Source organism: Neophocaena asiaeorientalis, unplaced genomic scaffold, assembly GCF_003031525.2.
Source record: "Neophocaena asiaeorientalis asiaeorientalis breed wild unplaced genomic scaffold, Neophocaena_asiaeorientalis_V1.1 scaffold43, whole genome shotgun sequence".
In the NCBI taxonomy this organism is placed as follows: Eukaryota; Metazoa; Chordata; class Mammalia; order Artiodactyla; family Phocoenidae; genus Neophocaena; species Neophocaena asiaeorientalis.
This window is the reverse complement of record NW_020173674.1, coordinates 5,836,511-5,861,908: the sequence shown is the minus strand read 5'-3', so window position 1 is coordinate 5,861,908 and position 25,398 is coordinate 5,836,511. Positions and strand designations below refer to the sequence as shown.

At 38.4% G+C, this 25,398-nt stretch overlaps 1 protein-coding gene across 5 annotated transcripts in view; it reads left to right on the top strand.

Annotated features, from left to right (window-relative positions):
- TOP6BL (TOP6B like initiator of meiotic double strand breaks) overlaps nt 1-25,398 on the top strand; it is an 83,062-nt gene that overhangs the window by 43,019 nt on the left and 14,645 nt on the right. For 2 of the 5 annotated variants that reach the window (XM_024749159.1, XM_024749158.1), the window contains exons 5-12: nt 1,182-1,265; nt 2,396-2,451; nt 3,192-3,263; nt 4,767-4,962; nt 12,446-12,596; nt 15,996-16,142; nt 20,241-20,362; nt 22,184-22,294. In XM_024749159.1, the coding sequence (XP_024604927.1) occupies nt 1,182-1,265; nt 2,396-2,451; nt 3,192-3,263; nt 4,767-4,962; nt 12,446-12,596; nt 15,996-16,142; nt 20,241-20,362; nt 22,184-22,294 (939 nt within the window). Of the gene's footprint in view, nt 1-1,181; nt 1,266-2,395; nt 2,452-3,173; nt 3,264-4,766; nt 4,963-12,445; nt 12,597-15,995; nt 16,143-20,240; nt 20,363-22,183; nt 22,295-25,398 lie in introns of all 5 variants that reach the window. The other 3 variants (XM_024749162.1, XM_024749161.1, XM_024749160.1) reach the window with 2 other exon arrangements.

Genomic DNA, 25,398 nt, shown 5'->3' with positions numbered 1-25,398 from the left:
ATTCATTTTTTTTAATCCATAAAATGTAGGTTATATATACCTAATATGGTTTCTGTGAGGGGTAAATGAGGTAATATAAGTAAAATATTTAGTACCATTCCTGGAATAGAGAAAGCCCTCATTAAGTGATAAATCTTATTATATTTGTATGGAGGTATCAGGGTATATTGGAAAGAGCATGGACAATTGTTGTTAGATAGACTTAGGGTCAAATTCTGGCTCTATTACTGAACATCTTAGGCAAGTTGCATAACTTCTCTGAGCCTCATTTTTTGGTTGTTTTTTTTTTGCCGCGCTGCAGGGCTTGCAGGGCCTGAAGGGATCTTATTTCCCCGGCCAGGGATTGAACATGTGCCCTTGGCAGTGAAACCTCGGAGTCCTAACCCCTGGACCTCAAGGGAATTCTGAGCCTCATTTTTTTTAATCTATAAAGAGGGGATTGTAATACCTGACTTGAGGATTGTTGTAGATATAGCACCTGCACATTGCTTGCCACATAGTAGGCATTCATCAAGTGGTATCTATTATTGTTACCATGTCTAACATATATTTTCAGATTATTCTTTGGTCTTTAAAACAGTTTTGTGAGGTTGAAAGGCTAAGTTTTATGCCTGTTTTGCAGATTAGGAAATAAGGTCCGGAGAAGTTAAGTGATTTTTTTTCATGATTACTGCAGTAATTTTTATAGAGCCAGTATTAGAACACAGGTCTTCTGACTTCTGAGCTTTCTGCTTTGCAGCTTTTCCTTAAATACAAATGTTTGGATGAATGGATTAAGGTTTAAAAATAGGTTCTTTTTAGTGCCTGTTCCTTTGACTCCACTCAGATTCTTAATACAGATTGACCCACATTAGAATAGTAAAGATAGAGTTACTCTTCTCAGCTCCAATCTAAATTACTTTTAAATTTGTTCCAAAAGGTGGTTTTGAGATTGTGGGTTTCACTCTGGTATTTGTTCACGTCTCCTGAAGTTCCATGAAATTAGGTACCTTAGCCCAAGAAGTGATGGCTATTAGATTACTTTTGGTGTTCAGTTTTCAGACCCAAAGATGTTTCCCCTTGGATGTCTGAAAAGCTTTCTGAGGTGTAGTTACTTTTATAAGAAGAAATACCATAATTTAATTCACTTGTGCTCTTGGGTTTGTGTATGTGCAGTGGATGTTTTTGTTATGTTGTTACAGGTTCATGAAAAGCCCAGAACTTTGATGACAGATAGCCTGGTTATAAAGAATTTTTTACGCAAAGTCATCACTGTGCTCCCCAAGGTAAGCTGTTCTTTTGCACAATAACGATTCTCTTGTTTAAGTCATATGTTTTTAAAAGACCTCTACTCTGTAGGGCATGGAAGGATCTGATTGGTCCTCTTTCTTTTAATTACAATGATTAAAAGTTTTAATATTGAATTGATTTGGTTCCTGTATCCCTAAGGCAGGCTTGATGTTGGTCATGTGACATAGTTGAGAGCCCTTGGATATAGAGAGAACTTTCTTTTGGGTTCTTATTTTCACTGCCTTACTGTTTTATTGTATCACTTTGGATACGTCGTTTCCCTCTTCTGTGCTTCATTTTTCTTTTAAACCTGGATGATAAACTTTGCTGATTATCTCCTTTTTTTCTAAAGTGACTATAAGAGCAACTAAGGAAATTTTGATAAAATACTTTGAACTCTGGAAAGCTAAAATTTTTATTATTACCTGTAGTTTGATATGTTCATAAAGTTGCACAAAATCCTGTCTTAAGCAGGATTCAGTACTTAATTGTTTGCCAGTCATTCTTCCAAGTGCTCTCCACGTACTCACTCATTCAACCCTGCCAACACCCCTTGTGAAGTAGGTTTTATCATCATTCCCATTTTATAGCCAAGGAAATATGGTACAGAGGTTAAATCACTTGCAGGGCCAGGATTTGAAATGAGGCAGTCTGGCTCTAGAGTTCCTTATTACCCATTATATTATATAGAAAAAAAATAGAGGTTGAAGGTATAAAATATTTAGAACAGTGAAGTAAATTGGAAGGAGGACATAAGAGATGGGGATAGGGGAAGAAAAAACAAAGAAAAAAGCATGGAATATTCCATATATGAAAACAATGGAAACAATAGAGAGAAAAATTGATAATTCATTTAAGAAGGGGAGAAGAGATACATTAGGAGAACAGCAGAGGACAAAAGGGTAGTATTTCCTCATAATTTGTGACTACTTGGAATTGTAATGTAGAACGCAATGTATTTAAGATGCAGAATTTGAACACAGACAAGTGTTAAGTATGTTTAGGGAAAGTGCAATGGAAAAAAAAAGGTGATACAAAGAATATCTTCTCCTTTAGGAATTGAGTATGGAAAATTTTAATCCCTATTCTGGTTCATGTTAAATATCACACCCCATTTATTTTGCAGATTAGATTTAATTTTAGTGTAAAGGTGAATGGAATCCTCTCCATGGAGATCTTTGGGTAAGTCCTTAATCCATGGCTTAAGTTTATGCAGTGGCTCTACAATTTTTCTCAGTCATTATTGTTCTATTATTTCCAGTGGGTTCACAGTTTGATTTCTTGACTCGAAGTCACTTTGAAACTAATTTTCTGAGACCCCGCCCCCCACATTTTCTTATTGTAGATTAGTTCTTTTTTTAATAAATTTATTTATATTACTTTTGGCTGTGTTGGGTCTTTGTTGCTGCATGTAGGCTTTCTCTAGCTGTGGGCGAGTGGGGGCTACTCTTCGTGGCGGTGTGCAGGCTTCTCATTGCGGTGGCTTTTCTAGTTGAGGAGCACGGGCTCTAGGCACGCGGGCTTCAGTAGTTGTGGCACACGAGCTCAGTAGTTGTGGCTCGCGGGCTCTGGAGCTCAGGCTCAGTAGTTGTGGCGCACAGGCCTAGTTGCTCCGTGGCATGTGGGGTCTTCCTGGACCAGGGCTTGAACCCGTGTCTCCTGCATTGGCAGGAGGACTCCCAACCACTGTGCCACCAGGGAAGCCCTCTAGATTAGTTTTTAACGAGTAAGTAGATTAAACCTTTCATGACTTTCCCTTTCACTAGGATGAGAAAACTTAAAAATAGACATTTTCCCCTTGGTTAATTGGTTACTAAATTTCAGTAATTTCTGGGGTTGGTACTCATGGGCCAAAATTTGTAAGAGGCAGAGATTGGTTTTAGAATCTTTGAGATATGGCTTAGCTTTTCTTTGCTTTGCAGGGCAGAGAATGAACCTACTTTGAACCTGTCAAATGGAATTGCGCTTGTCGTAAACCATCAGCATTATGTGAGGTGAAGGGGAAAGCATTGTTGTCCCTCTCCATGTTTTACTCTCACTATGAGTATGAATGTGGGCAGAAATTGAAAATGGTCTCAGTTGTCAATTCTTAGTGCCAAGTGTCAGATTCTCTGTAAGAAAATTGAAAGTAAAAATTTTAAGCTATCTGTATTGAAAATGATGATTATTCCTGGCTCCTTGAATATATTCTAATTGACCTGAGGACATGCATGTTCCTTCTCCTCTCCATGCCTTAATTTCTTCTGTAAATGAAACAAAACAAACTCTGCTAACTCCAATCCCATTTAGACATGAGAAGAGAGGAATGACTTTAGAGATTACTTGAACTCTTGGCTAGAGAGATACTATGACTGCAAAGGAATTCTTTGTATATTATTGCTTGTGTATTAGCATTTTGCATAGGTTTAGAAATTATCTTTCTTCCCACCTCTACCTTTTTCAGACTGCAAAGAAATCCATGGAGGAGGTGGAAAATAAATGGAGTAGAACCCTGTGCTTTGCCTTCCTGTACTATCCAGTTACCACAGAACCCAAAGTGAACATGAATTATAGCAAGAAAATGCCTAACTTATGTTTAAGTCCAGCGAATCTATTCTTTATTCAATAGTTTCTGCTTCCACTTATATGCCCTGGATCAACACTGGTAGTCATAGGATCTTAAGGCTTGAAGAGACTGCCTATGGTTTTTCAGTCTGTTTTCTTACTTTTGACCAAAATTACCTCTCACATTAGACTGTTTTATTCTTTAATATCTGCAGGACACAAAACCCCCACCCCACATCTTTATTTAGTAATCTTCTAGCATCATACAATCCCTACAGGCAGACAGCCTTGCTATCATAGATTGACTGAAAGAGTTTAAGCCTCTAAGCCAATGTTTGTGGACATATTTCCCTGGGTGACCTGATTAGTTTAGAGAAAGGGGGAAAGGTTCATTAACATCTTTTCTGTTTAGAAAAGAGCTGTTGGAAAGTAAGCAAATACCAAATTTCACTAGATTCTTTCTAGAAGAGAAAGATGTCCCAATTTTTTCTCATTACTCCTACCAAATAGTAACCTCAGACTTCTTCAGGGGAAGGTGTAGCATGTGTAAAAGCAGAAACCTAAGTATCATGAGGCCAGTTTTAGGCCAGTTGTGATTCAGGGGCCCCTGACCCCCACCCCCACCATGCTGATCTTTGAATGATCTTGGAAACTTCTGCTCAGAACCATAGAGTAGTTTTAGTGGCGGGAATATGCTTTTGAGAATATAAAACTGCCATTGGTGGCAGCAAAAGCAGGAGCCATGCTATAATTCCTGAAATGCCAATTTGTCTATTTTTTCCATTCCCTGTGATTCACTGAGTGGGACACAAGTTACTTATACCAACAAAATTTATGTGGTGGATGATATGGTTATACATATGCTAGAGGTTATAAAAAGAATTTTGAATTCCCTTCAAAATAACTTCTTAAGAGGGACAAAAGCTAAATTTGTCTTACCTGTTTTTTGACAGTACACCAAAATTTGGTACAACTGAATTACTCTGCAGCAGAATCCATCCTGTGCTAGGACATCCAGTAATGCTCTTCATCCCTGATGATGTGGCTAAAATGGGCTTGTTGGGGGAGCTGATACTGACTCCAGCTGCTGCTCTCTGTCCTTGCCCAAAGGTCTTTTCCAACCAGCTGAATAGGATTTCTTCAGCTTCCATATCCTTTTGATGACAGAGTCCACCAAAATGTTCAAATTCATTGTCTTTGAAAATGGATTTTTATATTTCAATTCTAGAAAAGCCTCTAGCATATAAACTCTGTATCTAGAAGCTGGTACGATTTGTATAAAAACAAAAATCCAATATGAAAGCTAAGCTTGAGAATTTTTCCAAGAAACTTTAAACTATAAAATATGACAAGTGCCACACTGTTTTCATATAATCCAGTATGACTGAAGCATGGAATGAATGGTGCAAGAGGGAGAGATGAGGCTGGAATAGTAGTTTGGGGTTGAATATGGTGGATCTTGAGTGCCACACTAAGGAGTGTGAACTTTATTCTCTATATAATGGGAAACCATTAAATGTTTTAGGAATCTCTAGCAGCCTTGTACAGGATGGGTGAGAGAGAGACGTCAGTAATCACTAATTAAATAAGTGAGTGAGCTGGGCAAGAGCTATTAAGTGCATGAATTAAAAGTGTGATGAGCATGGAAAGGAGAGACTTATCACTGGAAGGAATCAACATGATGAGGTAACCAGTTCGTTGTTTGGCTAGGGAGAGATTAGGGGCAGAGAATGGCTAAAGTTGATGTCAAGAACTCTATATCCAGAATAGGCAAATTTATAGAGACAGAAAATAGATGGAATGATTCTCCTGGGAGTGATAAAAATGTCCTAGAACTGATAGTGGTGATGGTTGCACAACTTTTTGAATATACTAAAACCAATTTAATTGTACACTTTAAATGGGTGACTTGTATGATATGTAAATTAAATCTCAGTAAAGCTGTTAAAAAAGATTTCCATAGATGGCCAACAGAATAATGATACTGGCAATAAGATCTGAGGAGTGAAGAAGATTAGTTTGGCTTTACATAAGTTGCATTTATGGTGCCTGCAGGGCATCCTTTAAAAATGGCAAGCAGGCATATAGAAATTTTGGTCTGGAATTTGGAAGTGGTCAGATTTAGAGAAATAGATTTTAGAGCCTCAGAGTTTTCTCCATAGGTAACTATAGTATAGTATAGTGCTATGGCTAGAGCATGACACAGGAGTAAAAATGCTAGATTCACCACGAATTAGCTGTGTGACTTTGCACAACTTACTCAACCAGCCTAAGCCTTTATTTCCTCAGCTTTAGTATGGGGATAATAATACCTACCTCATAGACTTATTTTCCCTTGCAAAGGTTTCTCTTGTTGTTGTTCTTTTGGGGTTTGTTTGTTTTAGGGTTAACTATATAATAATCCATGTGAAGCTCCCAGCATATTGCCTGACACATAATATAAGTGTTTGATAAATGTTCAGTATTATTATGGTTATATGATTGAAGCTGTAGGAGTAAAGGAAGTTGTAATAGAGTATAAAGAACAAGAACAGAAGAGGGCCAAGGTCCTGGTATGTTAAATGTCAGCTGAGGACGTCTTTAAGGAGGAAGAAGGAGCCAGGATAGTGATAAACACTGTGCGTGGACATTTCATATTTTAAAACATGCTTTTTCTTAATATCTAGATCATACGGAAGAGTATAAATAAAATATGAAAGTTTCTCTTCGTCCTCATCCCATTCTCAAGAGGGAATAAGACAAATTTTCTATCCTCTTGGAGTTTACATTTTCATGGGAAAATTTAATAAATAAATGGATGTTAGGTAGTGATAAGTGCAGTGAAGATAAAATAATGTGGGTAAAGAGATAATGATGGGAATGTCATTTTAAATATTATGGTCAGTGAAGACTCCAGGGAGGTGATGTTTTAGTAAAGAGAGAGAGCTAACTATGAAAACTGGTGGGATTTCAGTTTCTGAAAATGGCAAACTAGGTAATTTAGACCAACCCTCCTAATGAAGACAAAGGCTGGATGAAATACCAAGACATCATAAAAGTATCTAACAGCTAGTGAATAGGAAGGAATTTCTGGGCTGTGATTTAGGAAAGAGAGGAATTACAAAAAGCTGAGCCCAGCACTGAGGGCTCTTTTGCCCTAGGGTCATTTGCCAATTAGAGCAAGTAGCTGAGAGACTAAGACAACTTCTGAATCAATGCAGGAGAAGAAGGCCAAAGAGTTCAGGGCCTGCTGAGCTTGGGAGTGCTGTTAAAGACACCTCTTGTTTTGGACAGGGATAAGTAAAAGGCTATACTTTAAGGAGTAAGGTGAACCTGAAATAAACCAGCCTTCAGTGGTGTGCATTTATTTTGGGGGGTGGTTTAGGCAGGCCAGAAAATCTTAAACTTTGAAATTGGTTTAAGGTGATTCTAAATTTCTAATTCTCCCAGATGCCTTGTAGAAGCAAACAGAAATTCTTGCTAGAGGAAGATAACTGCATCTATGCTTCAGATTATTTAACAGATACTTAAATATAACATCCAGCTCCCATGTGCATGCACACATTAACATATACACACACACACACAATCAGGTACAAGAGAAGACAAGGAGGCGTGAACAAGAGCCAACAAAAACAAAAGCAACAGCAACATGCACTGGGACTCCAGATAATTGCTAATACCAGATACTGATTTTAAAAATAAAAAAATATGCTTACTATGTTTATGAAAATGAAGGCAAGCTTAAAAATTTTGCCAGGGAACTGAAACTATTGAATGTGACATAATTTTAAAAAGAACCAAACAAATTGTAGAACCAAAATATACAATAACCAATATTGAAATTCAGTAGGCAGGTTTAACAGCAAATTAGACACAGCATAACTGAATTTACAAACTAAAATATAAGGATAGCAAAAACTGAGCAAAACAAAGCAAAGTGAGACAAAGGATGGAGAATACAGAAGAGGTAAACAGTGAGAGGAAACAGTGAGACATTCTAATGTACATTTAATTCATGTTCCAGAGGAGAAGAGAGAGAAAAATGGGGCAGAAACTATATTTGAAGAGTTAATGGCTGAAGCAACTAAAACAGATTTCAAGCTGAACAGTCAAGCAGGATAAATAAAAAGATATCCACTCCTTGGGACTTCCCTGGTGACACAGTGGTTAAGAATCCGCCTGCCAATGCAGGGGATATGGGTTCGAGCCCTGGTCCAGGAAGATCCCACATGCCGCTGAGCAACTAAGCCTGTGTGCCCCAACTACTGACCCCACATGCCACAACTACTGAAGCCCATGTGCCTAGAGCCTGTGCTCTGCAACAAGAAAAGCCACCACAACGAGAAGCCCACGCACTGCAGCGAAGAGTAGCTCCCGCTCGCTGCAACTAAAGAAAGCCCGTGTGCAGCAACGAAGACCCAACGCAGCCAAAAATAAATAAATAAATTTATAAAAAATATATATCTGTCTATATATCCACACCTTCTAGAAGATCAAAGACAAAAAGAAAACCTTAAAATCACCCAGGGAAGACAGATTGTCTTCAAAAGAGAAACTGACAGCTGACTTCCTCATACCAACAGAAAGTAGTAGAATAATAGTGTTAATGTCCTGACATAAACTAATCATCAACCTAGAATTCCATACCCAGTCAAAATATTCTTCAAGATAAAAGGTAATGAACCTACCTGTATATTATATTACTGTCCTAATCCATACAAGAAGAAGAATTAATTCAACTGACTAGAGCAGTGTTTTGACTGTACATTCTTGGTGGGATATTCTAAGGATGAAATGAACTGCAAAGAACTCTTAAAATTCATTAAGTGGTCTTGATTCTTAGTAATAATATTGGTATTATTATATTGAAATTGTGTGCATACTTATGTAAAAACAAGTAAGTAATTATGTTAACATTGTTAGGAACCAAATTTTTTAGCATAAGATAGAAGATATATGAGTGTAAATTCAAAGAAATAAGAATCTTTAAAAGTAACTTTGAGACAGAATTGAAAATACCAATGTGAATCCCCAATTTTTCTGACTTTAAAAATTATATATTTCTTAGCTCTGTCCACTAAAAAAAACCTTAGAAGCAATGAACACTCGTGGTACTCAGAATGTGTCCTCTAAATACCACTGCTCACTAAAAAGGAGAAGTGGCTGATTCTGGGCCTAAAGTAGAAATGTACAAGATGAGCTGGGTATCTTGTTGGGCCAGAAAGCAAGGAAGTTATCAAAGGCCAATGAGATTGTGTCAAAGGATTTAGGAACTTCCACTTCCAGCCATGATCAAATAACAGGGACTGGATTTATTTTCCTACCCTGAACAGCTAGAAAAAATAGACAAATTACATTAAACAACAGTTTTCAGGTATTACACAACAGATAATGCAAGACAGTGGTTCTAGAAGGAGGAGAAACAAACAAGTGAACCCTGTGTTTGCCCCACTGTACTGTCTAGAGAGAATTTCCAGGCTACACCACCAGGAGGGGATACCCAACTGGAGTCTGGTGGATCTCTCTGAGTTGAGGAGACAAAGTTCAAAATTCAGGGAGGTCTAGACAGCTAGGATTTATAGAAAAGAGTACTGAAGAGGAAATAAATACATAGAAATAGAGCTCCAGACAGAAGAGAATCCCTGGAATGCACACAGAGCTGGGAATAGTTCCTGTTCCTATCAGGCAGGGTGGAAAGCTTCATACTTCTTAAGGCATGAGGTGGAGTCTTAAGAAGGCTTTGCCTGAGTAGTGGGGAAAAGTTAGCCATAGCCTACAGGATTCTCTAGTCCCACGTATCAAAGCTTAAATGTAAGACCAATAAGACTGAAACTGTTTCCAAATAACTTTACAGTGTCCCAGAAAAAAAGTTCAAGAATATTTATAGGAATACAAAAATATTCTGCACCCAAAAAGGTAATCTTCACAATGCTGGGCATCCAATAAGAAATTACTTGGCATGCAAACAAGCAGGGAAATAGGGCCCATAATGAAAGAAAATTTTCAATCAATGGAAGCCTACCCAGAAATGACACAGGTGATAGAATTAGTAAACAAGGACATTAAAACAGTTATAACTGTATTCCATGTTCAAAAAGTGAGAGTAAAGATTGAACATACTAAATAAAGAGGTGAAAGAGATTTTTTAAAGACCCAAACTGAACTTCTAGAGGAAAAAAATATAATTTTCAGGATGAAAATAATACTGAATGAAATTGATGGCAGATTTACACATTGCAGAAGGAAAGATTAGTGAACTTGAAGACACAAAACTAGAAACTAACTAAAGTGAAATAAAAAAAGACTCTAAAAAAATAAACAAAGCATCAGTGAACTGTGAGATAACTTCAAGTGGCCTAATTCAGGGATGTGTAACTGGAGTCCTGCAGGGAGGCAAGGCAGATAAAACATTTGAGGAAATAATGTTCCCCAAATTTCCAAATTTGATGAAAACTATAAACCTGCAGATCCAAGAAGATCAATGAACCCTAAACATAAGAAACGTGAAGAAAATTATACCAAGCCACACCATAATCAAATTGCTTAAAGCCACTAGTAAAGAAAAAAATCTTAAAAACAGCTAGAGATAAAAAGACACATTACAGGTCAAAAAAAAAAAAAAAAAAAAAAAAAAAAAAAAAGACACATTACATATTGAGGAACAAAGATAAGAAATACCACAGATTTCTCACTGGAAACAGTATAAGCTAGAAGAAAATGGAGCAACATCTTTAATAAAAGAAAACTGTTAATGTGGGATTCTATACTAAGAGGAAATACTTTTCAAAAATGAAGGCATAAATTAGATAACTAATAAGAACCGGCTGTATAAAAAATAAATAAAATAAAATTCAAAAATTCAGAAAAAAAATGAAGGCAAAATAAAGAATATTTCAGATGTACCAAAGTCTTCATCACCAGGAGACCTGTATTATAAGAAATGTTAAAGGAAATGCTTTAGGCAGAAGGAAGATGGTACCAGATGGAATTCTGGATCTACTCAAATAAAGACGAGCACTGGAAATCATAACTATTTGGGTAGATATAAAAGATTTTTGCCCTATTTAAAAAACCTCTTCAAAAGATAATTGACTGTTCAAAAATATCAACAGTGTATAAGACTTACAACATGTGTAGAAGTAAAATGTGTGACAACAGCACTAAGGCCAAGAGGGGAGAAATGGAAGTACATTGTTGAAGGATTCTCATACTATACATGTGTGAACTGTTACGGTATCACTTGAAGGCAGACTGTGATAAGTTAGAGTTGTATACTGTAAAGCCTAAAGCAATCCCTAAGTTAATACCACAAAGAGTTATAACTAATAAGTCAGAAAAAGGGATAAAATGGAGTTATAAAAAATACCCAATCCAAAAATAGAAAAGAAGAAAAAGGAAATAAAATATAAGGAACAAATAGAAAACCGGTAACAGGATGCTAGATTTAAACTCAGCCATAACAGTATTCATATTAAATGTAAATAGTTTAAACAACCCAATTAAAAGACATTCACACATTTTGACTCTTCGGATATTTCACTCTTATTCTGAGTTTGCAGCACCTAAAATCTCCCCTGGCTCTAAATAGTGAATGTGTTGGCCTTAGCTCAAGTGTTAATGCCTTCTTGGATTTGTGATGGAGACTTCATTCATAGGCACTGCCTCCCTTTGCTCTGTTGTGACTTTCAGTAATGCCCCAGTCCCTACTGGGTAAGGATTTTAATCTTCACACTTAATGCCTCATGTTTACCCTATGAAAAAGAGGATGAAAACAGAAAGATACAGGACAATATATATTCTGGTCTTATTAGCCTTGGTTCAGGAGACAACAAAGTTTAGGCAGTGGTTCTTAACTGGGTGATTTTGCCCTCAGAGGACATTAGGCAATGGCTGGAGACATTTTGATCCTTATGACTGGAGGGAGAGGTGATATTGGCATCTAGTGGGTAGAGGCCAGGGAAGCTGCAAAACATCCTACAATGCACAGGACAGCCCCACAATAAAGAATCATCTGGCCCAAAGCGTCAACGTGCCGAGGCTGAGAAACACTGGGTTACAGGGAGGGTGAGGGTAGGAATGAGAAGTCAAGAGAAAGAAACCATTTAAGGGCCTACCTTCCTTAGTCTTGGTTAGAGAGTAGGTTGGAGAAGGTGAAGTGTTTCCCTCTCAATCTGAATATACTTAAATACTTACTGGGAAATATTGCTTTGTATATACTTTCATTCTAGCATGTATCATATCATATTACAGTTTACTGGTTTTTACATGTATCTCCCATACTATAAATATAACTTGAAGGTAAGTATTAAATCTGTATATTCATCTTTATATCCCCAGAACTTAGTACAGTGTAGTGTTTAGCCTGTGGTACCATTCAAACCTATGATTTAATGAGTAGGAGAGTAAATAAACGAATTGTCCCAAAACTATATTTGTAGCTCACACTCATTAAACCCAAAATAATTCCTGGGGATTCTAGTGGATCTGTCTCTGGCGCCTCACACCTATCCTAATGTGGAAAAGGCTTAATATGTAATCGCCTAGCACACTAGTTTATTTCTGAGAGTGTGAACCAGGTCAGTGTTTGTTTTATGCATTTAAATACAGTTATAAGAAACTAAAAATTTGCAATTTTCTTTAGCAACTATACATATTTCTATATGGACCTTCAGGTCTGCCTCTGATATTGCTAAATCCGGAGCAGCCAACTTCTACTATCTTCAAAGATACCTCTTATTTCATTAACTGGAAGAAATACCACTTGTGTATGGTGCCCAATTTGGATTTCAATTTCGATAGAGGTAAATCTCCCTCTCTTTGTTTGCATAGGAATAAAGAACTCTGGAGAATATTAGAGAAACGCAAGGAAATATAAATAGCAAGTGTATATAAGAATAGGACCGGGCTTCCCTGGTGGCGTAGTGGTTGAGAGTCCGCCTGCCGATGCAAGGGACACGGGTTCGTGCCCCGGTCCGGGAAGATTTCACATGCCGTGGAGCTGGGCCCGTGAGCCATGGCTGCTGAGCCTGTGCGTCTGGAGCCTGTGCTCCGCAGCGGGAGAGGCCACAACAGTGAAAGGCCCGCGTACCGCAAAAAAAAAAAAAAAAAAAAAAAAGAATAGGACCTAGTGATCTGATGGCTTAGGTTGGGGGTTACAGGTGGGAGTCTGGCTAAGTTTGAGATTCCACATGAAGTGAGTCAAACAGGTGTCAACAGGCAAAGCCCCATCAGAGCCTAACCGTTCTGGCATTACGTGTTGATGCTGGTTCTCCTCATTTCTACTGCCTTCTCTATTCCTGGCCCTCTTGATGTAGTCAGTGGGCCTTCACCTTCCAGGGACTTGTTCAGAGGGTTTCTATTGTACCTTAATCCATCAACTCTGGGGTTTTAGAAAGGTTAGTAAAGTTGCAAGGACATCTTTGAACTATCGTGGAAGAGAAATATTTCCCAATGGAATGAAAAAGTCCATATAAAATTACTTAGAAAAATTGTAATACTACGTAAAAGCAAGGCAGGAGTATAAACCATATAGTGATAAACCTAGGAAGCTGACTGTACTATTCATATAGAGCCTAATCACATTGGCTTTGGATGAATCATACTGAAATTGGATGCTTAATAATTAGACCAACAAATAAAACTGAGAAATAGGAATATGCAACCATGAGCTGATGTCTAGGAGCTTTATAGTCTTGAGTTTGACTGTTGTTAGCTAGAATCCTTTGAAATTTAGAAGGCAGTCTGTTCAACTGGATCCTGAGGAAGTTCACCAGTAGCGAGGAGGTATTCTAGAGTTGTGACTGGTATGAGAAGATTGAAGCCTGCCAGTATAGGGAAGTATTTCTGGGGGAAAGATAGAATCTTCATCTTGGAAGTAGGCCTCGTGGTAAGACACTTTTTCTTGAGTAGGTAGTTATTCCAGAGGGCGGAATGAAAGGAGGGTGTCCTTGGGCTTCTGGAGGTAAGTGGTTTTGTGAGGAAAGAATGTTTGGTCTTAATAAGGCTGTGGCCACAGCTGTGGGCTGCCCCTTAGCACTTATATGGGGCCAGCAATGAGGGTGAAGTGCTTTCCTTGCTCCCTTGGGTAATGGCTGCTTACCGTACCACCTGGCCCAATGAGGGGGAATACCTACTACTCCTCTCCCCTGGCAAACTGTGGAAGATGTATTAAGAGAACAGTGTCCCCTAATGGCTCTGCTATTGTACCAAAGAGAGCCTTTTGGAATTGGTTTGGCTTTTATCTTGGGGGTGTGTGTGTGAGTGTCTGGGTACCTGAGTCCAAATCCTGTTCTCTCTTCCTGGTTTTAACCCTCGCTAGGGGGGTCTTAGTAACTTGAATGGTGATTCATGTTCCACTGAAAGTGAGGCAAGCGAATGTGAGTGAATTATATGTATTATTGTCTATTACTGTTATTTGTTTAAACTGAATTGGCTATTTAGAAACTGAAAAAAATCCCTGAAAACATCCAAGATGGGACTCTTCTGACTTCTGAAAACTGGTTTTTGCATAGGCCTTAGAGGAAGTTAGCTTTCTAGAAGGAATTGGTATTTCTCTTCCTGTGTCTTTGAGATGTTAATAATCTACCTGGGCTCTCAGGAACTTTAATTACCTGTGATTCTTGAGAGTGAAGAAAAAAAAAAAAAGACCTTTTTAAACTCTAGCAAGAAAACAGTGAGATCTCTGTGTCCACATAAATAAATGTGTGTCTATGTGTACCTTATAAATATAAGGTTTCTCTGCCTCCAAATGGCACTGCCAAGATTGGTTTGTGGATGAGCTCTGTTTAATTGGCTTAAGAGAAATTAAGCGCTCATATAAACTCTCAGAAATATAAAAGAAACTCCAGAATGAATTTCAGTTTCACGTGATATGGGAAATATTCAGTACTGAATGGATATCTGGTATTGAAGCTAGCTTAAACTTGTTGGTTTGATTAATGTAGACATGTCTTTAGAGTCATCAGTGTTAAGTATAATACTTATACCTAGGCTTATTTTGAGATCAAATAAGACCATATTATATCTGTTGCAAATTTGTCAGCAAGGAAAATATCTTGCTATGATGAAATTTTAAGTAAACGTAAATAAGATAAGAGCCTTTAGGTAAACTCTATAGGAATAATTATGTTTTGGGAATGTCTATCTAGAATAGTTTCTCCAGATTTTGATAACCATGTTCTGCCTGCTGTCTGCCACACACAGTGGGGTATCACTCCAGGACCTTGCTTCAGACATGTAAGATCCCCCTATCCATTAAACCATTGATGTCACTGAAAAAAAAAATAATAATTTTTGGTCTTAACAGATGGGATGTCATGCTATCAGGATTTTTTAAATCTCGAGGGCTCTCCATATCTCCTTTTCTCTTTCACTTTTATTTTCATGCTTTGTTGATTTCCTTCATTTTTTGCCAATGTGTGATGCCTAAACGTGCTCAGTTAATTCTGGAAATGATAGAAAATGTCCGCACACGCCACCTTCCCTCATTACAGAACCAGGATCCACATGGAGGTACTTCTCTATATGGATCTGGATGGAATTTAGGACTATAGTGATTATATTCTAGGAAAAGACCATAGGGATCAGATTACTTGGGGATACAAATATTATACAGCACTGTGGTTAAGAGCACAGATTTTGGAGTTAGTCTAAAACAGTTCCACCACTTCCTGTCTCATGTTGGGCAATGTATTTAACCTACCTGTGCCTCTTTTCTTGCCTGTAAAAGAGCATAAGACTATGTCCCATACCATAGTGCGGTGAAGTCTGAATGTTGAGATAATACATGCCAAGAATTTAATGTGGTACGTGGCACGTGGTAAGCATTCAATACAAGTTAGCTGTTATCATTACTCTTACTAGCTATACCTACTTTTTACTAGCCTCTTATTAGTGATGCCTACCTTAGAAAGTTACATGAGGAGTGAATGAACTTACTGTATAATACTTCCCAGTAAATTCTAAGGAATGCTGTTTGGTTTGCATTTTATACACCCAGTTGTTATTTTGATGTTCTTCCTGTGAGTCACTATTATTTACTTTTATCATGTGGTTAGAGAAACAGATTCAGGAGGAGAAGGGAGTGTTCAAATTTAGATTTATCTCAGATCCCTCTTTGTTTGAGGTATAGGTTCTTTATTCACTTAGCATTTTGAGGGCTTTACTTATCTTAGGATACTCTGTAATATCTTGTCCTCTAGATTTGGTGCTTCCAGATGTGAGTTATCAGGTGGAATCCAGTGAGGGGGATCAGACTCAGAATATGGACCCCCAGGGACAAACTCTGCTGCTTTTTCTCTTTGTGGACTTCCACAGCGGATTTCCAGTCCAGAAAATGGAACTCTGGGGTAGGTATAGGAGAGTGGGGCTGCCAGCTTGGGTGTGCTTAAATGTTAAGAGAATAAAGAAAGGAGACTTTACATGATGCATAAATCTGAATAGATGTGTTTCTGTAAAATAACTCATTTCAATGAAAAACCTTGCTTAAATAAGTTAAAAAAATTATATGCTCTATGTGAAAGATCTATATCTTGAAGCGTTACTTAGATGATGACATTCCCAGATTTGGTTGACCAGAAATCAGACACTTCCTGTTGGTCCCTCCAGAGTATATTACCTTAGATGGGTAGTTCTCAACCTCAGCTGCACAATATATTACCTGGGGAGCTTCTAAAAAATGCCCAAACCTCACCCCCCAGAGATTTGGATTTCCTTGGATTGAGGTGGGCCTCAGGTATCAGTATGTTTTTAAAGCTTTTCAGGCTTGAGAACTGTTCACCACCCTACTGCTTTTCCAAGTGGAATCAAGAAAGTTATCAGTTTTACTTGGCCTTAATGCAACATCTCAGATTGAACACGAGGTGCTGTGGGAGTACATTGGTATGAATGGCTTTGTGTGATTGCCACATCAACCTCTGGAAAGGGAGAAATTGTCCTTGTTCAGGCATACAAATGCCTTTGGCCTTTATCTAGCAGATAGGTGATAACCTGTTATCAGAAGGTTCTCTCTTTTAGTGGTGAAGCAGTGATTTCACTGTTCTGTGGTCTGTGAAACACACGCATCAGAATCACCTGGAGTATTTGAAAATGTGCAGCTTCCTGGGCAAGGATTAACTCATTGTTTTGCTAATGTAAAAATCTGGTATGGCTCAAGAATATGCATTTTAAACAAGATTCTCAGGTGATTCCTAAACATAGTGAAGTTTGAAAACCACTGAGTATGAGTATGAGAGTTGGCTTATGCATCCCCCCCCACCCCGCCCCCCGTACGCGAGCCTCTCACTGTTGTGGCCTCTCCCGTTGCGGAGCACAGGCTCCAGACACGCAGGCTCAGCAGCCATGGCTCACGGGCCCAGCCGCTCCGTGGCATGTGGGATCTTCCCGGACCGGGGCACGAACCTGTGTCCCCTGCATCGGCAGGTGGACTCTCAACCACTGCGCCACCAGGGAAGCCCGGCTTATGCATTTTAATTCAATAAAGCCTGAGACATAAATTTAAGTGTTTCTCAGTGCCCTCCTAAACTTTGAAGGAAGAAGTAAGAAGTGGAGCTTATAAATGTCTGGGGAAATGTTCATAAGCCTTCCTTTTGGTGTTCCTGATACGTTTCTGGGTTATTCTTTCTTTGTGGGCGACTGTTTTTTCTTGGGACTTTACTCTCTAGGCATTCCAGTGCTATTTGGTGTGGCCCTGCTTCCACTGAGTCATAAGAGAAATGAGACGGCTTACAACACCAGATCAGAAGACCTCACATTGCTGCCAACTATTTGTTGAACCTGTGGGATTCTTTCTACTGCCAGCCTTGCATGCCTCTCCTACCTTTTTCCATCATGTATATATTCTTTAGGAGAGAAGCACTGCTTTCCAGGGCTCTGGCTTGTAACTTTTATTTGAGGAGCTGGTGTTCTCTGGTGCCCCACTGTTCCATTCATTAAGGCCCTGGAATGGGAACATAGAAGAGACTCAAACTAATGAGGCTTCCAGCAAGGAGGTCAAAGGTGAGAATGCCTAGGGCTATTATCCCACCTGTGCTGGCATGGACAAAGACTCAGAAGCAGCTTAGTATGGTGGAAAGGACTTCGGGGTACAATCAAGAGACCTGGGTTTAATTTTAGTACTGCTACCAAATTCCTTAATGATTTTTTGGGAAGCAAGTTGCATAAATCATCTGATCCTTCCTTTTCATATATTTAACATGAGATTGTTAGACTAGGTGCTATCAAAGGCCCTTCCAAGTCTAAAGACCCTCTTAAGATGTAAGATCTGATATCTTTGGCAGTTTTTTTTTTTTTTTTTTTTAAGGTTGGTCTGCTAGAGGGAGCACCATGTTCAGTCTTCCCTAGGATGACATAAAATCTGGTACCACATTCTGAATCCTATTAAACGTACTTCCTCAGAAACCAGGGTTACTATCATTATTATAATACTGTGATAGTTTGTACACCTCTGTTTAGCTTGACTCTGAAGGCCTGCAGCATCTCAGGTAGTGGTACTCAGTACTGGATTAAACAGAAATCCATCACTGCATTAGTAAACATAGTAGTTATCTTTTAAAATTTCCTTATACATCTGAGAGTTTAGGACTAGCCTTTGAAGAAGATGCACTATAAGGGTAGGTAGGTATAGATACATGGATATAGATATATGTAGTAATTTTATTTTCTTTTCCCCCTCTTCTTTCTCAGATCCTTGAAAGCTTTCTCCAGAGCTCCTTTTAGGAAACAGCTTGTGCAGAACTACAGTCTGTTTCCATGTGTCTTAAAAAAGAAAATCACTTAATTGGCCTTCTGCCTACCTTGTCATGGTAACTTTTCTATGATTAACTCATTTTGCCACAGTGTTAAAGGCATCTGGTGGTATCAGCAGTTTTAGGGATGAAACTATAGCTTTTTAATTAAATGTCTGCTTTCAAAGGGGCTTCAACTGATTTCTTAAGGCTATTCTTAGGACCAAACTATAGAAAATAGTAATCCACATGATATCATAGCAATAGCGATATTTTCTCTTTGAATATTGCAATGTACATTTCAAAACACTTTATATATATTATCCCAGTTTATCTGCACAAAATACCCATGACAGCAGGTGGTATAAAGGCACTTTCTATACTAAAATGAGAAAAGTGAAGTGACTTGGTCACTATTAGTTGATAGTAAAATTGATGCTAGAATCTATATTCTCTTGATTCCAGTTCCAGACCCCTTTTGAGCAGAGCAGTTCTTCCCCTCCCTTCCAGGAAAGCATCATGGTACCTTGTGGTAGAAAATGTTCCTTCTGACTTGCATTTTTTTTTCTGACTTGCATTTTAATTGCAGCCCTGAGAAAAGCCAGCCAGCTTTACCTTTGAACAGACCATACAGGGAGTAGAAAAACACTGAAAGAAGAAAGATTAATTAAGAAGCATTTTCTCCAGGTGCCCCAAAAAGTAAATTTGTCTTCCTGTATTGGTTGTATCAGGATCATCAATGCTGGCATATTGTTTAATGACGTATTTTGCCCATCGGTCTCACATGTTAGCTTTTCTGAAGGATGCTGAGCAGTGGTGCCTATGGTTACTTTATCAGAGATAGTCCCTCATTTAAAAAGACCTTATACCAGCAATTCTCAGATTGTGAGTTTTAACTTTTTCTTTAAATAAATTTATTTCATTTATTTACTTTTGGCTACATTGGGTCTTTGTTGCTGTGTGCGGGCTTTCTCTAGTTGTGGTGAGTGGGGGCAACTCTTTGTTGCGATTCGTGGGCTTCTCATTGCGGTGGCTTCTCTTGTTTCAGAGCACAGGCTCTAGGCACGTGGGCTCAGTAGTTGTGGCACATGGGCTCAGTAGTTGTGGCTCACAGGCTCTAGAGCGCAGCCTCAGCAGTTGTGCTGCATGGGCTTAGTTGCTCCACAGCATATGGGATTCTTCCCGGACCAGGGCTCAGACATGTGTCTCCTGCATTGGCAGGTGGATTCTTAACCACTGCGCCACCAGGGAAGCCCTTAACTTTTTCTATGCCACAGCGTATCTAAAAGGATTGATACCCTGACAGTAGCAGTGGCTCACCATAACAGTGACGCTCAAATAGGAACAGAGTAGAGTTAGACATACTCTCCAGGAGGTTTTTCCTTTCCTTTGGGAGCCACCAGTGTCATTATTTATAGTATATAGCATATATTTCTGTTTCTGATGTGAATTAAACAGGATCCCTCACTTGATTCTTCAAAAATAATGTCATTCTTCACTTTAATTTTAGTGAGCTTTCATTCATTTGTAAGTGGGAATTGGGTAGGTTTGTAAATTGCTGGGGATTTTTGTCTAAAAAAGTAATTATCTCTGGATAGGCAGAAGTGGCTTCTTTTTTCAAGTGGCCTCTTTCCCATTCTCAGCCCCGACTCACAGCATATGAACAGCAGTCTTGAAGTGGTCATTCTCACTCAAGGTTACTAACATTTTCCCTCCCCTTAGGAGTCCACACTTTGCTCACAACTCATCTCAGTGCCATTCTCACGGAGAGCCACAGTGTGGTGCAAGATTCCATCCAGGTCGCTGTGGACCAGGCCTTGGAGCAGCATCACCAGGCTGTCAAGGTAATAAGAAATTCACAACTCCCTTTCTCCTTTCTCTAAGAAAAAGATAGAGTATATGGCAGACAGGGCCTGAGAGCCCTTCCTCCCTGAATGCTTCTTCCTCTCTTTTGGTCATCTGGGCTGATCTTTTAAAAAATATTTACTTATTTTTTTGGTTGCGGCATGCATGTGGCAGTTAGTTCCCTGGCCAGGGATCGAACCTGGGCCCCCTGCATTGGGAGTGTGGAGTCTTCACCACTGCGCCACCAGGGAAGTCCCCACCTGGGCTGGTCTTATAAACTGCATCTAGCCTAGGAACTCGGGCTTTAACTTAGATGGGTCACTGTAACCAGCTTGCTTAGTCTTATCTCCTAGTAGGTGAGTTTGAATAAATATGGGCAGAACAGTAGACCAGGGAAAATGACTGATAACATACTCTTTTCTTTTCTTTTTTTTTTGAGTGTGAACAAATTTTATTTTTTTTTTGGAACACGTGACTTACGATGTGAGTGTGTTTTTTCACAAGCAAAATGAGCTTGGTTTTGCCTGCCTGTTAGTTTTTTTTCACCACTTCCATTATACCAGGGGACAGGAAAACATTTATAAAAGAGGAACAGTAAACACTGAACCCAGGACACTATATTCATTCTAGGTAGTTTTACACCTTGAAGTATTTTTGTATATTAATTTGTAGTGTCATTAATGTCTTCTTCCCTCTTTCACACATTGAAGTGCTATATTATTGACTATAAGTTCTGGATAAATTGAAAGCACATGCATGCACTTGGCCTGAAATTTATTTTTATTGAAGTATAGTCAATTCACAATGTTGTGTTAATTACTGCTATACAGCAAAGTGATTCAGTTATACATATATATACATTCTTTTTTTTATATTCTCTTTCATTATGGTTTATCATATGATATTGAATATAGTTCTCTGTGCTATACAGGACTTTGTTGTTTATCCATCCTATATATAAAAGCTTACATCAATGTATATCTTTCTTATCTATATATTTCCCCTTCCCACACATGTGTCTAGAGCTGCTGTTTAACTAAATCTTACATTCTTCCCCCATTTCCTAATCCTTTAAAACATCACTTTGTCTTCTTACCTGACCTTTTTTTTTTTCTTCATGATTCAGGCCAGAGTTTTTTTTTCTTTTTTTTAATGTTGAGCCTTCTTTTAATTTATTTATTTTTATTTTTGGCTGTGTTGGGTCTTCGTTTCTGTGCGAGGGCTTTCTCTAGTTGTGGCAAGTGGCGGCCACTCTTCATCGCGGTGCGCGGGCCTCTCACTGTCGTGGCCTCTCTTGTTGCGGAGCACAGGCTCCAGACGCGCAGGCTCAGTAGTTGTGGCTCACGGGCCTAGTTGCTCTGTGGCATGTGGGATCTTCCCAGACCAGGGCTCGAACCCGTGTCCCCTGCATTAGCAGGCAGATTCTCAACGACTGCGCCACCAGGGAAGCCCCTTACCTGACTTTTTGAATCCCTCCATCCTGTGTACTTTTGGTAACACATTTCTTACTTAATATGGCCTCCTTTTCAGGGAAAAGACAACTATACTAAAAGAGGAAAGCTTAACTTTTTGTTTTTTAATAATAAGTATATCTGTTTTGTTGCTCAGTGTCTTGCTGCGTGTCTTTTCTGAATGTATCTATGTCAATAAGTCTAAGTGTCCTTTGTATGTCATGATCTCAGCAAGTATTTTTGGTGGAGGGGGAAGAATTTTTGAAATCCTGCTCTGACTAAAATCTTTGGTCCCTTTGGGATTCTCTGAACCAGCAGTTTGGTATTATTATAAACTGCGGCCTCCCACTTCCTTGTTTTATTCTCTAGGCTCATCAGAAACTACAGGCCTCACTCTCAGTGGCTGTGAATTCCATCATGAGTATCATGACTGGAAGCACCAGCAGCAGCTTCCGAAAGACATGCCTCCAGACGCTTCAAGTTAGTAAGAGATTGGGGATGCTTAAAAGTGCCAGGGTTTTAATGACATTCTACTACCTATCTTAGTAATATGTGCAGTGCTCTTAGAAACATTATTTACTTTGATCCTCCTATGATTCTACATAAGTGTTTTAAGAAATGTTTGTTGAATGGATAGTGATGTATATACTATTTTATAAATGAGAAAACAAGTTATTTAAAATTTCTGTTTCCTTTCGATCATACAGGTAGTTATAAGCAGAGCTAGGATTAGATCAGTGATTCCCAATTTCTTACTGAAGAATGTTCTGTTACCTCATGGCAACAGAATATACTGAAAATAACTGAGCAACCATAAGCATTACATGTGTTTGGCAGTATGGAATAGTGTAACAAGGTTTGGAATCAAAGGCCTGAGTTCAAATTTTGGCTCATTTGTTTACTAGCTAGGTGGACTTAGGCCTGTATTGAACTTCTCTGAGTTTCATCTACAAATTAGAAAAAAATAATAGTACCTCACAGGGTTATTATGAAGTTGAGAGCTAAGTGTGAACCTGTATAACACATTGTAGATTCTTTTTAATGCTAAAGTTTTAATACATTTCATCTTAAATGGTCTTAAGTAGTATGCAATGGCTAGTATTTTATTTTTTTGAATTTTATTTTATTTTTTAATACAGCAGGTTCTTATTAGTTATCTATTTTATATGTATTAGTGTATATATGTCAATCCCAATCTCCCAGTTCATCCCACCCCACCCCCCACCCCTGCTTCCCCCACTTGGTGTCCATACATTTGTTCTCTACATCTGTGTCTCTATTTCTGCCTTGCAAACTGGTTCATCTCTACCATTTTTCTAGATTCCACATATATGTGTTAATATACGATATTTGTTTTCTCTTTCTGACTTACCTCACTCTGTGTGACAGTCTCTACAAATGACTCAAGTTCATTCCTTTTCATGGCTGAGTAATATTCCATTGTGTATATGTACCACATCTTCTTTATCCATTCGTCTGTTGGTGGGCATTTAGGTTGTTTTCATGACCTGGCTATTGTAAATAGTGCTGCAGTGAACAATGGGGTGCATGTGTCTTTTTGAATTATGGTTTTCTCTGGGTATGTGCCCAGTAGTGGGATTGCTGGGTCATATGGTAATTCTATTTTTAGTTTTTTAAGGAACCTCCATGCTGTTCTCCATAGTGGCTGTATCAATTTACATTCCCACCAACAGTACAAGAGGGTTCCCTTTTCTCCACACCCTCTCTAGCATTTGTAGATTTTCTGATGATGCCCATTCTAACTGGTGTGAGGTGATACCTCATTGTAGTTTTGATCTGCATTTCTCTAATGATTAGTGATGTTGAGCAGCTTTCCATGTGCCTCTTGGCCATCTGTATGTCTTCTTTGGAGAAATGTCTATTTAGGTCTTCTGCCCATTTTTACACATGGTAGATTCTTAGTAAATGTTGGTTTTTTTCCTTCCTTCCTTCCAGTGTGTGCTGACCAAATTATCAGAGGGATAACACATTCTTTCCATGTCACTTCATTTTTTTGTACTTTTTTTCTTGAAAAGATAGTGTAATATACATAAAATTAAAAATAATAACTAATAAACTTTATCACTTAATTTTTGCATATTATCTCATATACATTATACTATATAGTGATAACCAAAGTATTTTATATTCATATATAATTTGACCTTTTCCCCTATTTCAACAGTCTTAACATTTGTATTGGTTAACCAATATTCAACTGTATTAGTTTAATCTAATTTAATAAACCATTCCCCTAATGACAGATATTTAAGTTGTTTACATTTTTTCTGCCAACCAGTAGTGCTTCAGTTAATACCTATATGTGATCGCTTGCTTCTTTTGAATTATTTCCTAGAATAAATTTCTATAAATGGTAATGGGTCAAAATGTATAACACCTTTATAATCTAGCGCATCTTCTCACAGCTTCAACTTTCTGGGTCACGTGGGTAGCACAGTGAAAGTCAGCCCTAACTTTCATACTAACTGGCTATGACATCTTGGGTGGGTCACTTCTCCTTTTTGGATTTCAGTTGTCTCATCTATAAAATTAGTGTGTTCATCCCCAAGTTCCCCAGGGCTGCTCCTTTATAGTCAGGGGTAGCGCCACAATTTTGGGGGCCCTTGAAAAATGCAAAAAAGGGGGGAAGCAGTAAAGATAGTAAAGTATAAAGCTTTTAAATTTCTTCTGCAGTTTCATTTGACTTGTCTGGTGTTTTTTATTTGCTAGTTAATGTTCTAAGTAAAGAAAAATTAAAACTTTACATTATTTGTATAAATTTTATCATTCATTTTCATTCTGTGTGGTGCCAGTTTTAAATGCAAATATAAGAGCATTTAAGTGGTATGTGGCATTACTGAAATTATGCAATTTATATTTCATTGCTCGAGCGTGCATATGTATTTTGTTCTAAATAGAATTATGGAAAGCTGCATGAAACTGTAACTGAGCAAGAGCCTATGGTGCCTTTCCTATAGGGGAAGACCCCTCCACCCATGCCCTCTGCTTTAGCTCCTCTCTGAGGTACCTAGATAACAGTATATGATGCACATTTCCTGAGTTGTTTTATATGTTTTTAAAACCCTCACCGAATGGAGGATTCTAACTACTTGATGACCACGAACAGTAGCCCCCAGACCTACTGGAGCCCAAAGACTGATAAAGTTAACTTCTGTGACACCACCCTGTTACCTTACCATCCACCAATCAGAGAATTGTGCATGAGCTGATCACATAACCTGCGACTCCCTCCTTCACCTGGCCTTTAAAAATACCCCCCTGAAACCCATCAGGGAGTTCAGGTTTTTTGGAGCATTAGCTACCCTGGACTCCTTGTATGGTGCCTTACAATAAACACTGCACTTTCCTTCATGACATACATACATACATACATACATAAAAATAAAATGAAATGAAATGAGTGTGTTGTATTAGGTGATTACTCTGGCCCCTTTTAACTCTAATATCCTATCAATACAATTCTATACTAAAAAGTAGAGGCTGTTACCCATTTCTTAATGGATGCAAACTAAATTACTGTTCCTTTCCTCCCTGAAAGATTTATCTGGGGAAAAGTTCCTATA